Source organism: Malaclemys terrapin, chromosome 10, assembly GCF_027887155.1.
Source record: "Malaclemys terrapin pileata isolate rMalTer1 chromosome 10, rMalTer1.hap1, whole genome shotgun sequence".
Lineage (NCBI taxonomy): Eukaryota > Metazoa > Chordata > Testudines > Emydidae > Malaclemys > Malaclemys terrapin.
This window is the reverse complement of record NC_071514.1, coordinates 23,207,369-23,222,598: the sequence shown is the minus strand read 5'-3', so window position 1 is coordinate 23,222,598 and position 15,230 is coordinate 23,207,369. Positions and strand designations below refer to the sequence as shown.

General features: G+C 38.8%; 1 protein-coding gene across 5 annotated transcripts in view; it reads left to right on the top strand.

The window, feature by feature from the left end:
• Window positions 1–15,230, top strand: part of MYO5A (myosin VA) — a 193,597-nt gene that overhangs the window by 158,696 nt on the left and 19,671 nt on the right. For 2 of the 5 annotated variants that reach the window (XM_054042989.1, XM_054042988.1), the window contains exons 27-32: window positions 759–815; window positions 1,527–1,754; window positions 5,026–5,126; window positions 7,861–8,059; window positions 9,602–9,676; window positions 12,277–12,370. In XM_054042989.1, the coding sequence (XP_053898964.1) occupies window positions 759–815; window positions 1,527–1,754; window positions 5,026–5,126; window positions 7,861–8,059; window positions 9,602–9,676; window positions 12,277–12,370 (754 nt within the window). Of the gene's footprint in view, window positions 1–758; window positions 816–1,526; window positions 1,755–5,025; window positions 5,127–5,747; window positions 5,829–7,860; window positions 8,060–9,601; window positions 9,677–12,276; window positions 12,371–15,230 lie in introns of all 5 variants that reach the window. The other 3 variants (XM_054042993.1, XM_054042991.1, XM_054042992.1) reach the window with 2 other exon arrangements.

Genomic DNA, 15,230 nt, shown 5'->3' with positions numbered 1-15,230 from the left:
GCTCCTAAATCCATGTTGTGGCATTTAAAATAAGTGGGCGGATCTTAGAAGGACAAGGGTGAGGTAATATCTTTTATTGGACCAACTACTTTTGGTGAGAGAGACAAGCTTTCGAGCTTTTTTTCTGTGCTGATTTGTTTTTTTTTTCCAAAGTTGCTAAGGAACCAACTATTAAACTCAATGGGAGCTGAGGGTAATCGGTGCCTTTGAAAATCGTTACACTTATATTAAGCGCTCTAACACTTAACACTCTACTTAAACAATTCCTTGTTCTCTTCAGTATTTACCTTACAGGAAGAATCAAGCCAAAGAGTTTGGATCTGAATCCAGATTCGAAGATAACGATTGTTCAGATCTGGGGGATTTTTTTAGGCTTGCCTCTGATTTATATTCTTGAAATACTTTTTTTGGCAACTGTTTCTCATTTCCCTTCTGTTGATGGATTTCTTGAGCCTCTTTGCATTTAGTATTTAGAGTAGATCTTCTCTGTCCCTGTTCAAATAACTTTACCGATTTGCACCTGATTTTATTTATCTATGATAAGCACAATAAGTAAATGAAACAAGGCAATGTAAACATGCCACACAAAATGCTCAGAGGTATAGGGCTAAATACTCTGTATTCAGTTTCCCAGGAAGGATAGCTTTAACTCCCATCATGACAGTAAAATGCACATTTTCATTTTTCTGCCTTGACTCCTGTTAGTAACAGATGAAGGATGGAATTTATTTTTACTTTTTGTCTGTGTTCTTTCCTAGGAGGAGGAGGAAAGGCCCCCAATGAGAGGCGCAGAACTAGAGTATGAGTCACTTAAGGTAATTCTGGATAGGAGGCTTCTGGTATTTAAAGGATTAGTAAGAATGTTATCGCCAATTACACTAGCTAGGATAGTAAGTAATATCTTTCCTGCTTCAGGATGTAAGTCAACTGGAGAAGGAATCAGGAAGAACCTCCACAATCGACATTTTATTGCATAATTGTTCACTGTGAGCTGTAGGAAGGCATGGCAGGGGACTACACTACTGGAATTGCTCCTTACACACGGGACTTCCCTGCAGCTGGTTAAACTGGGTTTAAGGTTGCTTTGTATAATAGATACACCAATGAACCTAGCCTATGGCTTTGCTGATATTGTTGCATATGGTGGGCCATACCAAACAGGCGGACATGTCCCAGTACCAAGTGCAGAATCTTGATATCCCTGCTAGGCACAAGCTGGCTTGGGTCTAATAGAAATTCTTTAAAAATTTTGTGTCAAGGGAAGAGGAGAGGAGGAAGAGATTAATGGACATTTTTCAGTTGAGCCTTTATGGGGGCCAGCGCGGGGGGTGTTTCTGGTTTTGTACTTCAGACAAAGGGTAGACCAATTAGTGAAATCCTTCTAGGCACTGTTCCCTATGGCTAAGAGATCAGGAGAAAAGGAGAGATTTTAACACTTCTGTCCTGTGGGTCGTAATTCTATGTAACTGTTGAGGAGGAGTAGAAGGGGTTCTGCTAAGTGATGGGGATGTCCTTTTTCTTTGCAGCGTCAAGAACTTGAATCTGAGAACAAGAAGCTGAAGAATGAGCTGAATGAGCTGCAGAAGGCTCTTTTGGAGAAGAGCTCTCCAGTGGTGACGGCTCCTGGTGCCCCTGCCTATAGAGTCCTCCTGGATCAGCTGACCTCAGTAAGTGAGGAACTGGATGTACGCAAAGAAGAAGTCCTCATCCTGAGGTCTCAGCTGGTGAGTCAGAAGGAGGCTATTCAACCCAAGGTAAGTAATAGCCTGCGGATGTCCTGAGAAGTAAAGTTAAATTGCAGCATTAAGCTACTACTTTTTACCTAGGAGTGTTGTGATGATTTTCTTATATGAGCCAAACCAGTTTCCCTCCCCAATCTACACATGGTCCTTTAAACCTTTTTAGGGATGAGCAGGGATTGTTATAAGAACACAAAATTAGAATACGCCAAAGTGGAAGATTCCATTAACTAGACTGATTTCTGGCCTGCAAGCCAACCGTTTTCCTTAATATATCTCTCTAGTTAGTCAGACCAGGGCTGATATATTGACATTTGGCCAAGATATTCAGAAGATGATTATTTAGGTGAGAAATTGACAAAGAGTGTAACTTTGTTTAACTGCCAACAATATTTCTTTCCCTTGACTGCTAGGTGCATGCTTAATTCAGACAAAGTGTTAAAGCCTGGCCGTATTTAGAAGCTGGCAGCAAAAATAATTGAAGAGCATTGATTGGAATTGTGCAGTATTTCTGTTGCAGAAAACTCAGACCACCCCCATCATTTAAATTAGTTACTCTGCTAGCAATGCAAAAATCACTGTCAACTGCTTGTTGGTGCGATTCAGCATGAGTGGCACAAGCCCCTTATGAATATTTAGGTCAGTTGGCAAACTTACTACAGTTCCCAGAAATCCTTCTATATTCCCCCAGCTCATAGTTCAGTAGGAGGTAGCAGGAAATGTTTCCTCCAGATCTAACTCTGGGCATAAATGATCATCTTTCTTTGTTTCCAAGTTGCAATAAAGGGTCAAAAGGATAATTTACAATGTTGTGCATATTCCAGCTGAATGGTTAAGTTGTCATGTTATCTTATCAAAAGCAATAGGTACCATCAAAGTCCCCTTCAGTACATATCTTCAAGGAGAATAAAACTGTAGTTCTGATGATGAGATATTTAGGATCTTTCACAGTTTCAAAAGCAGGACTCAACTTGAAAGTAATAGCTCTTTAATCTAAAAACATTAGGACTTTGCAGATAACACCAAACAGGTAGATATGGTAATTGGATTGGAGGAGTGAACCATCCAGAGCTTGGTAAACCCACCAGGAACTGAGTGTGGGTGTTACCATTTTCCCCTGCTACTCTACAGAGATGTTTTTAAATATATTGAAAGTCTGTGATACATGTGGCTGTGCATGTCTTAACTTTTAACATAATTAGTTATAAAGGGAACAAAACCTGTTACTGGAATATTTTAAATATTATAAATAAATTCTAGAATAAATTGTTCCTAACAAGATGCAGGTGTTGTTTTCACACCTGTAGGAGTACAAGGGAAATAAAAAGCTGACCAATGGAATAGACAATGATAGGTTTGCAGATAATTTTTGATTGTTAGTTTTGACAGCTATGGCAGGAACAGAATTTGCTGATTTAATTGTTTCTCTTCCCTCTTGCTTGCTGATTTGATTGCCAGGAGGATAAGGTAAATGTTTTTTCAATGCTGTAAACCAGATTTCTTACAGGCTAAAAACACCATCAAATATGAAACATGTTTGAGTTGTCACGTCAGTAGTTCACAAATAATTTGATGTGTTTGAAGTTTAGTGCTCACCTTTGCAGTAATTGAAGAGATCTTTCTCATTTCCCCTAAGGGAATAAGAAAAAAAATAATTTGCAAGTTCTTTAAAACAAGCATATTAACAATTTAGAGCTAAGGTGATACTGGTAGTTTATGGTAATTTAAAGATTGAATTAAAAAATCCTGAAATTTATGCAGTCAGTTGAATTAATGTATTTTATCGGACGTGTTTGGGGAGTAAGAGCAGCACAGTTCCAAGGGAAATTGGGAATCAGATCCCTCTTTAGAGATGGTAATATTACAATTATGTAACTGTAAATCGCACATAAGAGTCTGTGATGTGAAAAATTGCATTGATTTTTAGTGTTGTAATGTGTCAAAGATAACATACGCATGACTTAATCCAGAGCACTACAATCTAAAAATGTTTGGCGGGAAAGGCTAAAAGTTATTGGATTAGAAGTTTTAGGTGAGAGGTACAACGCACAGAGCTGAGAAGAACATAGTTTTATTCCATACATTTTGTTTGTAATGAAGGCCTTTCATTCAGCTATTACTACAACTATACCATTCATGGCAACCTGGAGATCTGAGAGTAAAATAGTATTTATTTCATCAACACAAAGATCAGAATATGCATGTTGAAGCTTAATTGGGTTAGCAGACAGAATTATAGCAGTTTTAATTAAAAAATGTAGAATAATTTCTTACATTTATGGTTTTGCAGTTGGAAAAGGTTACTGTAGGCTAACAAGGAAGCTGGCAATAACTGTGGGGAGATCATGTTCTTTGTCACTTCTCATACTATAAGGTGCAAATCTTGCAAAACTGCATTCTGAGTGTACAGACGTATGGTGCAAATATCTTCTGTGCAGGCTAAATCTTAAATACTTAGTAATAGTCTTGCTCAGAGAAGTGGGACTTAATTGTGAGAGTGAAACAGAAATGTCAGGCTTTAGTTTCTGGTATCCATTAAAGTCATGCGGCTTCACTACATTATCATCCACATAAAATGACATAAGGTTAAAAACAACTTGGCATATGCAATTGGAGAAATCAGATAAAAATCTTACTGAGCTTAAGTGAAGAAAAAGAAAAAATCCAGCAGCAAAACTTGAACTATGTACATTGAACTCTGAGTTGAACAAATCAGGTGATGATGATCTTTTACTTGCAGACTTTCCAAAATAACCTTTACAAATGTGTAAAGGTGGAAATGGAAATTATTTGCAAAGTTCCAAATATGACACAATTAATGTTACCATTTATGAATCATAAACAGCAATAAAATGTATTTGTGAATTGAACACATCTTTTGAAAATTATGCTGCTTATATTAAAAAAATTATAAGATGACAGTTCACAAGAATTTAAACTAAAATGTGAATTCACTGTTTCATGAGTTTATGTTGTTCCTTTTAGATGGTGAGCAGATGAGGAAAGGGAGGTATAAGCACACGCACACACTTGGGAGATAGAGTTAGAGATAGAGATATTTCAGTGTGTTGTGAGGGGCACATTTTAAAAGATAGTTTGTATGTATGGCAGGTAGAGACTATGTACCAGATTCTGTTACCCTTTCTCTCCCAAGCAGAACTGTTCATTTCAGTGGGGGTTACACAAGGAGTAAGGTGCTATTCAACTTTAGTAAAGGTGGCAAAATCTAGCCCTTCATTAATCTGGAAGTGTTAAACCGTACCCTGGAACTATTTTTTCCCCACAGAATACTATGACAGATTCTACAATCCTCTTGGAGGATGTACAGAAGATGAAAGACAAAGGAGAAATAGCACAGGCATATATTGGGCTAAAGGAAACAAACAGGTACGTTTTGTATTTATTTTGCTTATCATAATAACTTTGAACCCATTTCTGCCTCACTTATGTTGTACCATACTTCGAGTTGCATCAAGATGAGACTAAATTCCCTAAATGCATTTGTATTTGGGGTTTCATTATTTTGATGGGTAAGACTGCTATTTGCAAAATTCAGATTAATATTCTAAATACTAATATATAAATGCAAAATCAAGCTTCCTGGGGTTTCCATCATCCATGCTTGTAATTGACGCTGGTGCTAAAATTACCTTTGTATGATACCCCTCTTTTGTGTGTGTGCCATTCCTCTTGTCTTTGGTAACATTTCACTAGCAATTGTCATAGCAATTTATAATTACGCATGTTGTGTAATAGTATGAAATGCGGTAAGCGACACTGTGTTCTTTAACATTCAGAACAGAATTGCTCAGGTAGTGAAACTATGTGCAATCAAGTTTATCAATGTTTTACTAAGTAGCTTTAGAGCTGTATAGATTAAAGTGTTGTGTATCACATCTCCCTTTCATAACTGTAATTTTAACATTTTCTTCCCTTGTTAATGTATCCTCTCACCATCATCATGTATCCCTTTTGTGTTTTTCATTTTTTAAACATTTTGCTTGGAAGACAATCTCTTCAGGACTATCATATGCTGAATGAGGATGGAGAACTATGGCTGGTTTATGAAGGGTTAAAACAAACCAACAGGTTACCAGAATGGGGTTTTCTTCATTTTGCATTCTCTCTTCTTACTAACTGTGCCCCCTGCTATGGAATTGCTTTAGCTGCAATGTTTTTTATGCACTAATAGTTCAGAAATAATTGATCATTATCATTTTCTAAAAAGAGTAGAAGAATTACCCAAAGCCTGGTCTGTGAATCTTTCTACCTACCAAGGCATGCCATTAAAAACTTAAGATGTCTGTAACAATGAAAATATGATCCAATACAAAATGTGTACACTGGACAGAAATGGACAATATAAAATACCAGCAGTTCTACAACTGAAATGAAAGAGGCTTTGTAACTATATGTTACTTGTCTACCTTCATGTTGTATCTGGAAATGTTTTGCCTTATTGTTTTTCAGTTTGAGGAAGTACAGTGATTTAATTGATTTTTAATGCTATTGTTTAAATAGCTTCTGTGTACTTTTTATTTTCTTTTAAAGTTTTTCTTGTTATTTTTCTTATCTTGACTGAGGATAAGTAATTGTACACAATCATCTTGGAGAGGCTAATGCTAAAAGAAGTGTCCATTCAAAATGTAACTTTCAAAGATAGAAAGAAATTTTCAAATGATAGGGTGGTATACCAAAATGTGTGTACAGTCACTGCAACACCCGAAAATGTGTGCGCAAACTGCTAGTTGGGCATCTAATTGGCCAAGTGCACATAGCATCTTGTAAGCGAATACTTACAAGATGTTCATCTTTATATGATGTGTGTTCATCTTTCAAAATTTTCCTAGAATGTCCATAGTCTTCCATTTGTGATAACCCATTAGTTTAGCATTGGTTTTTAATCCCTATACACTTACAAAGCAGTAACCACCAAAACAGATACTTTGTAATGAATGCTATTAACTAATGTCTTTCCTTCCCTTATGCTAACAAATCCTAAACCTAAGCTTCTTTTGTAAGTCTGCTAAGCACTAACTTAGAATAGCGAATATAATGCAGAGAGGGATGGAGAGTGGTCATTTTGCATCTTTTGTTTCTTGTCCTGGCGCTATGTAGTCAACAAGCATTAGAGCAAGAGGCAGAGTTCTGTAAGGTAAATGACTATTTGCCTTCACATGCTTGTTCAATGTAGCTACTAGTTAACTTGTCTGCCTTATTCATATTTAAACCCTGAAAGTGTTTCTGATAGTGCCAATGTCACTGTTGATGCCATTTCCTGTGTGTACGCACCCCAGAGAGTGAGTCATAGGGTACATCTACATTGCACCTGCCTTTCAGCCACCGCCAGTGGTGTGTAGTGTAGACATAGCCTTATACTGCCCTACAAATACAAATTAATTCATACAGTACTCATTTGAAATAAGCAACTAGGTATTCTCCCCATTTCACATTTGGAGTATTTGAGACATAAGTGATTTGTCCAAGATCAAAGAGTGAGTCAGAGGTAGAGCCAGGATTAAAACTTAAATTATTGGGTCCTAATCCTGTGCTCCATTCCCTAGCTCACATTTCTAGCACACATAATAATCCTCTATTAAATTGTCTAATGCGTGTTTAAATATCGAATCAGGCTGATTTGGGTTCATTTGCAGTTGAATGTTTGGTTTCTTACTGAAAAGAGTTAACCTGGAAGAAGATTTCTCTGTTAATACCATATGGGCCCTATTTTAAACAAATAAAGCATCTTCTAAATCTTATTTGACCTATTTAAACATGGAAAATGTTCTTGGCCCTTGTAGAAACATCACCAGACAAAAGAGATTCACAGATAGGTTACATGTTATGGCATGTTTTCAGTACTACCAATGGGTAGTACTTGCTCAAACACAGAGGAAATGCAAAGCAGTATCAGCATTACTTTGCTGTCTCCAATTGTTTGACTGTTTGATAATTTAATCAGAAGGCATATGGAAGGGTTTAAAGAGTACTCTGCATTTTTCATTTTTCCTTGCAAGTCAGGAGCTAAATATCTGCGCAGCGGCTAAAGCTTTAGATGCCCGGTGAGCGTTTGGGATATAAATGCTAAGTGTCTCGCTCAGATCTTGCTGGGTTTTTGTAGGCTCCTAGAATCTCAGCTTCAGTCCCAGAAAAAGAGTCACGACAATGAGCTGGAAGCTCTCCGGGGTGAGATTCAGAGTTTGAAGGAGGAGAATAACCGCCAGCAGCAGCTTTTAGCACAGAACCTGCAGCTGCCCCCGGAGGCCCGGATTGAGGCCAGTCTACAGCATGAGATCACCCGGCTGACTAATGAAAACTTGGTAAGGGAGATACTACTGCAATGTAAATGCTAGGAGATGTAGCGAGAGTTACAGAGACACATATACTGTCACCAGTTTTCAAGTGGGAAACTCCCAAGGTTAATTGCATGTTTGCAGTAGATTTTTGCATGTAGGGTAAAACTATAATAGATGAAATGACAAAATTCATGCTGTTGGGGTATAAACATTTCAGCCCATCATATGAATGAGGAAATTCCTCTGGTTTAATATTCATGACCAGCACTATGCTGGAGGTAGCATTCTAAATCTCCTGTTACAGTTCCACCACCAAATTGAAAAGAGGATTGGGCTAATTATCTGACATCTGATGCCCCCTTCCCCCTTTCTAGATACTGTAAATCATCCCTAATAGGAAACTGTTATCCCTGGAGTTTATATGTAAACTTCTGCAAAGTATTTGCCCTGGAATGCACTAAATTACACAAAGTGTCAGGTGTTTTTAGAAAAACTCTGGGGGAAGATAAACTCCCAAGCGCCTTATAAAGTCTCTTATCTTCCTCATTCCCCCCATCTCAAATTACATAGGTCAAACAAGGCACTATACTCTGTTTATTCAGTTTATGTTGGAGGAACAAACATTTTCAGGAAGTCTCTTGGCCAAATGGGGTTAACTCCCTCCTTGGTTATTTGACAGCATTTTTGTATGAATGAAAGAAGAAATTAACAGATTCTCCGGCCTGTCACCCTCTTCTCTTCAAGCACATGCTTACTGGCATACAAGGTTCATAACAGATTAATAGGGGAATTTTCTCTGGGAGCCCCAGACTGAAATATTGCTGGCACATTCTCGCCCATTACCCAAAAATCTTTCTCCTGTAATGTACTTTACATAGCAAGCTGAGTTGTATTGCTTTTAAGGAGAAAGGAAGTTTTCCTACCTGCGCTTTGACACCGGTGGTCCCCAATTCTAAACAAAGTGAGAGATGTTCTTTCCCATTTCAGTATATCTCAGCCCTTCTTAACATTGGGTTATATTTGTAGTGTCTGAGGTTTTGACAGAAAGTGATGGGCTGAAGATAGTGGTCTTGGAAGTAAGTTTATGATTGAAGGCTTTTTACTAATTTATCCCAGAAATAACCTTACCCAGCTGGAAAAATTAAATGATAAAAGCTTTTCCATCTGTATAGCTCCTCCTTTCAGATACTTGGCCTATATTTTGGTATTTAGCTACCTTTTAGAGTTTGCTACTCAATGGATTCTAGCCTCCCAAGACTACACATAGTCACATCATTCCATCCCAGAGGAATTTTCTTTTCCCAGCCAAAGAAGGGAATATTACTTGCCACATTTAGACTCATTCTTTAGGAATCTGTTTCTGCTGTTACTCATGTCAGTTCATCTAAATCAAACATTGTCTATGGGCAGATGGAGGGAACAACAGCAGCAGGACATAAAACTTAGCCTACCAAAAAAAATGAGCTTCTTAATCTTGTTTTAACCTGACTTTGTTTATACAGTGTTTGCTGAAATATTAGTGTCTCAAAGGGAGGAGAAAAAAAAAATCTGTACCTATTTTTTCAGTTTTATGAGGAGTTATATGCAGATGACCCCATGAAGTATCAGTCGTATCGGATTTCACTTTACAAACGGATGATTGTATGTAGATCATGTTTCTCTGTTGTTTTGTTTGCTACTTCTGGAGCACTGAACTGAAGAGCAAGCTGGCTGCCTTTTCCTCTCTCCAAGGAAACCCTCTACAGAGAGCTTCACAGTGTCCATTTTCCCCCTACAGCTTTTGTTGTCAGTCTTTAGTGTCATTTGTGTAATCTTAATGTCTCTTTTTGACACAATTTGTTACTAATCTGAGTCTTGTAGCGTGATCAAAGCAGCCTAATTTTGAATATAAAATTACATTTTAGGATCAAAATTGGCATCCTGAACATGAAGCTTGTGATGCTAAAATACTTAGTTTCCAAATTTGCTCTTTGCTAAAAATGTTAAAGGTGAAACATTAAAATCTGATTCAGGAAAATTGCAAGTTGATCCTGCAGAGAGTGACTGCTATACATAGTGCCGACTAAAATGAATAGTCCTATTGAAGCCAATGTTTGTTACTGGGACTACTCACAGTTATTCATGTTAGTGAATGATTGTAGGATTTGGATCCTTCTATGAAACTGTGGAATCAACTTGTGATAAAGGTGGTGGAATCAAAATACTCTATGGAGTACTTACTCTGTTTGTTTTTTAATTAAGATTTTCACAAAGAGCAAAAACAAAGGTGAAAACAGGAAAATATAAATTCATTTATGGGTTTCCAAATGAGTGAGAGGCTCACAACTACTGATTTTGTTTAGACGAACTATAAAAGTTCTATAAAACCTGTTTGTTGTGGTGCAGAAATCAAATCCCTTGGTTGAGATTTTTGAAAGCAGTCTAGTGCATTTAGACATGCATCTTTCTTTAATTTTAATAAAAGAAATGCTATACCTGGAGATAATGGAGTTAATGGGAATTTTTTGTTAACTATTTTAACTACTGCTTTGAATATGAACTGCCACGCTGTCCTATTGGCTAACAGACCTTTAACCTGACTCCTGCCGTTTCATCACATTTTAGGTGGTAAACTCTTTGGGGTGCAAATATCGAGACCAATTTTATACCCGCTTCCCACCAATTATCAAAGACCTGTTAATGTTTTCCAATACATTTAGAGAATTATAGCTTCTCTGATGGGTGCTTCTGGTTCAGAATGTACATGCTACTCTGCCTCACATTCCCATCAGTATAATAAAGAACCAAGATTTACTGAGTGTAGTTTTTTTTTTTTTTCAAATGCTTTCAAACCCTTAATCTTAAATGGCTTTTGAGTTTTTCTGTGTTAATGTAATCTTCAAAGGCTTTCCACAAATTATTTTAAACTTTTTATTGATTTTTTTTTATTCAGCACCATAGTGTGCATTACAAAATTACAAGATGGCAGGTCCCTTTTCCAAAGCACTTGCTGTCCAAGGGCTTGTCTGGATGGCAAGTGCAGTGTAAATCTACAGTGCACTAGCTTGATGTTCACTAAATCACCATGTGAACCCTATGTACTAATAGTTCTGTAGCTTCAAACAGCAGTAAGTCAAAGCGTACTGTGCAGGGGCGGCTCCAGGCACCAGCGCAGCAAGCGCGTGCCTGGGGCGGCAAGCCGTGGGGGACGGCCTCTCAGTCGCTGTGAGGGCACCTTCGGCGGCATGCCTGCAGGAGGTCCGCCGGTCCCGTGGATTTGGTGGCAATTTGGCGGCAGGGACGCCGAAGGCGCGGCACCGGCGGACCTCCCACAGGCATGCTGCCAAATTGGCGTGACCAGCAGACCGCCTGCAGGCGCGCCACTGAAAGACACCTGACTGCCGTGCTTGGGGCGGCAGAAAACATAGAGCCACCCCTGGTACTGTGAACTTCTAGTGCTCAGTAGCAGGGTCCATATAGCAACTTAGGATATGGCAGGCCAGTGTGCTGTAGATTTACGCCCCAGCTTGCTGCATAGTAACTCTCCGTATAGTCATACCTTAAATAAGAGATAGCACAGTGAGTGTGTTATTATTACCTGTTGTTATTTGTATAGTGATTGTGCTTAGGAGCTAGTCATGGACTGGAACCCCATTGTGCTAGGCGCTGTACAAACACAGAACAAAAAGATGGTTCCTGCCCCAGTGAGCTTGTAGTCTAAGTAAATGTGATGACAGCAGACAGATGGTGATATGGCAGAGAGAAAGCATGAAGGTTACAACAAATATCATGTGTTTTATAAAGCTGAATTTGAGTCTTGTACTCCCCCCCCCCCCTTTTTTTTTTTTTTTTAAACAAAACAAAACCCTATTCTATTTTGTGAGGCTAAAGGCAGGCCTGAGGGCAGGAATAGAGGATGCAGAAGTTGAGGTTAGCAGTATAATGGGATGCCTAGAATAGATGTGTTACTATACAATCTCTTCCACTCACCATAATCACTGACCAGGATACGTGGGCATCCGCAAAATATATCTGCATAAAGAGTTCTGCCTCCATCACGCTGCAGCTTGACAATATGTTTGATAATGTTTGGCTTGAATTTTACGCAGTGTACAGGCTTGCAAATTTCAGCCAGATGGTGGCATTTCCTTTCAGCTTTTCTCACAGTCCCTTTTGTAACACTAACAGTGTTAGTCTTGTCTGTTTCATATGTAATAACATTTGTCTAGTACCTGAATCTTATCTCTTATTTTAATGTGCAGGATTTAATGGAGCAGCTTGAAAAGCAGGACAAGACAGTTCGCAAGCTGAAAAAGCAGCTGAAAGTGTTTGCTAAAAAGATTGGTGAACTTGAAGGTATTTATAATGTGTGTGTGAGAGAGAGATTTGTTCCAATTCCTGTTGAACTCTTTCACCAAATGTTTGTATGTAGTTTTTTAGTAAGGCAATGAGTCTTAAGCAGCATAACCCAATGTTAGCTTAGCATGGAAATTGAAGATCTACTGAGAGGTCTGTGTGCATATTGAAGGCAGTGTGTGATCCTCTATAATGATGTCTTCTAAAGTAATAGTTAATGTTGATTTTGAAGCCTTTATTTTAAATGGAATGAATTGATAGTTCTGTGATAAATTACAATGAGTCCGGCTCCTGTTGCTACAGTTTAAAGATAAATAGGATAGAGATTTGGAGGCTCTAGGAACATGAAGAATGAGGACAGTAACAACAAAGTTTAGAAGTAAAAAAAAAAATCTTGTTTGTATTATAAGTTACACTACATACCAATTTACGCAACCTGAGAGAATCCATGCACTGGCCAGTCCCACATCCATACTCACGTAGGCAAAGATTTCATAGAGTTGGGTGGATCTCTCAACAGGTGGCCATCGAGACGAGTGGGTGGTTCCTGCTGGAATCATCCCAATGAGGTCTTCCAAGGGTCTTCCTTCTTTTACCCGATCAGGGAACGTATTTTATATTGTTGTTCTGACCGCACCTAATACCTTATGCATCTGCATGAGGGTTCAACCCTCTTTTCTTTATCTGTACTTCTACACTCCGTGAATATTGGGATGCCCCATTTTACATAGGTCGTCATCTTAGTTCCCCTTATTCTCATAAGCATCTATGCACAACAGGGTCCATGGTAACCTGCGGTCAAAGCAGGACATCCCATGATGTTACAATTAGGTGTCTTGCAGTCTAGACGGGTACATTACAACATATTTCCCATAATATAACCTATTGGCCCATTCTTTTCGGTAATCTTGTAACCTTACTGGCAGAGGGTTAGTCATAGGTCACCCACTCATGTCAAGCATTTTTAAGCCTACAACCTAGTATGGCTAAGCTAAAATCTTACAGGCCTCAGCCTGTAGGCCTTGTGTTCCAGCCATGCTTTACATATATACTTAATATACACTTATCAATCCTAAATACCAGTGAATCTTATGTTTCTATAATCCTACAATTTACATTTATTTTGCATACATAGATTATATATAAATAGCATATGAGTTGACCATAACAATAAATAACATGATAAATGGATGAAAAATGAACTAATTGGCTACATGGTAGAAGATGAAGAGGGGAAAAAAAGGATGAATGTTTCACTGAAAGGAAACACCAGGTTGTTTGCAAAACAGCACACAGTTTGTGTTCTTTATTTACCCAAGATAATATGCAGTTTTTTGCCAAGAGGAAAATATTTCTATGGAGGAGCGTGGTAAATATAAATGTCCCACTTTATTTTGAAACATGAGCTTCCCTAGCACTAACAAAGATGCAGATAATCTTTGTTTTCCTGCTTTCTGGTTTTCTTTTAATGTTGATAGTCATAACTGAATGTGAGTTTTCAGAGATATAAACCAAAGTTATTTTTATGTATGTCACAGTGAGTATCAGTTTAGGATCTCAAGTAACACAAAGTGTGTGATGTTGAGAAAGACAACTAAGTGGTTTTTTTTTTTTTTTTTATTGCTACAAGTGATTAACAGGACTGTAAAGCTGAAGAGGATGTTGGTTTATAATTACTTCCTGGCACATATCCCTCAAAAATTCTGCATGAATCCCTTCTTTGTTTATCAGAGACAGGTTCACAGACAAACCAGTTGTTCTTCTTTGAGTGCTCGTCCCTCTGTGTATTGCACTGTGGGTAAGCATGAGCTCCATGCACCTGAGACTGGATGCAATATCCATTCATCCGTGCCTGTGCTCAACACCTCCTCATGCTCCAAACCAAGGGCATAAGGGGTGAGGTGGGGTGGACTAACTGTCTCTCCAGTTCCTTTCTACTGCGGCATGGTCCAACATAGAACCCTTCAGTGTCTAACCTGTAAATATTTTTTAAATTTACTGAGATAGTTTAATAGTTTTTGTGTTTGTTAGTTAAAATCTGGGAGTGTATGTGGCATATATTATGCCTAGGATCTCAGGTTTCAAGAACTGTATCTCCTGCCCCCAGTCTTTCCCAGTCAGCAACAAGAACCATCAGAAATGCCTTGGAGAAGCGCACATATCTTCAAAGTGCGACATCTACAGATCCTTTCCCAGCTGAACCTGGCAGGTGCTGGAATATAGACTTAAAACATTTCTGATGGACTGTGCTCTGAAGATCTAGTCTGATCTGGCAGAGGCGTTGAGAAGCACACCTGCTAGCACTATAACCTCTGATACAGGGGCAGACAGGAGTCGAGCCAAGGACGACTTCTCATAGGAAACCTTCTCAGAAGGCAAGAGAAAAATCCCACTTCTAAGAGGAGGGTTTGGTTCTCCAACACCCAGTTGGGTAAGACTTTGCACCTGGTCAAAAAGGCTCACGAGCTCATAATGGCCACAGTACTGACTTGCAGGCTCCAAAGAGCAAAGATGCCTCGATACCAGCGCCATCAACGGGAGTGGGACCATCATTGGTACTGACCAAGGAGAAAAACCAAGAGCAAAGGCCAGGACGGTCATTGATACCAACCCAGGAGAAGCACTGAGAGCCCCTTGCAAATATCATAGAGTTGCATTCTCATAAAGAGGCTTTGACTTCTGTGGGCTTCTGCACTGGCTTCCATGGAGTGCAAAGAGAACAGTTATCCCCTGGTTACCAGGATGCATATACTACTCCAGAGGATATTTCCTTCTGTGTCTGCAATCTCCCATCTTATCAGAGCTGGTCCTTACAAGGGAGATCTTGACACCATCAGTCCAGGGAGGGTACAAAAGGAAA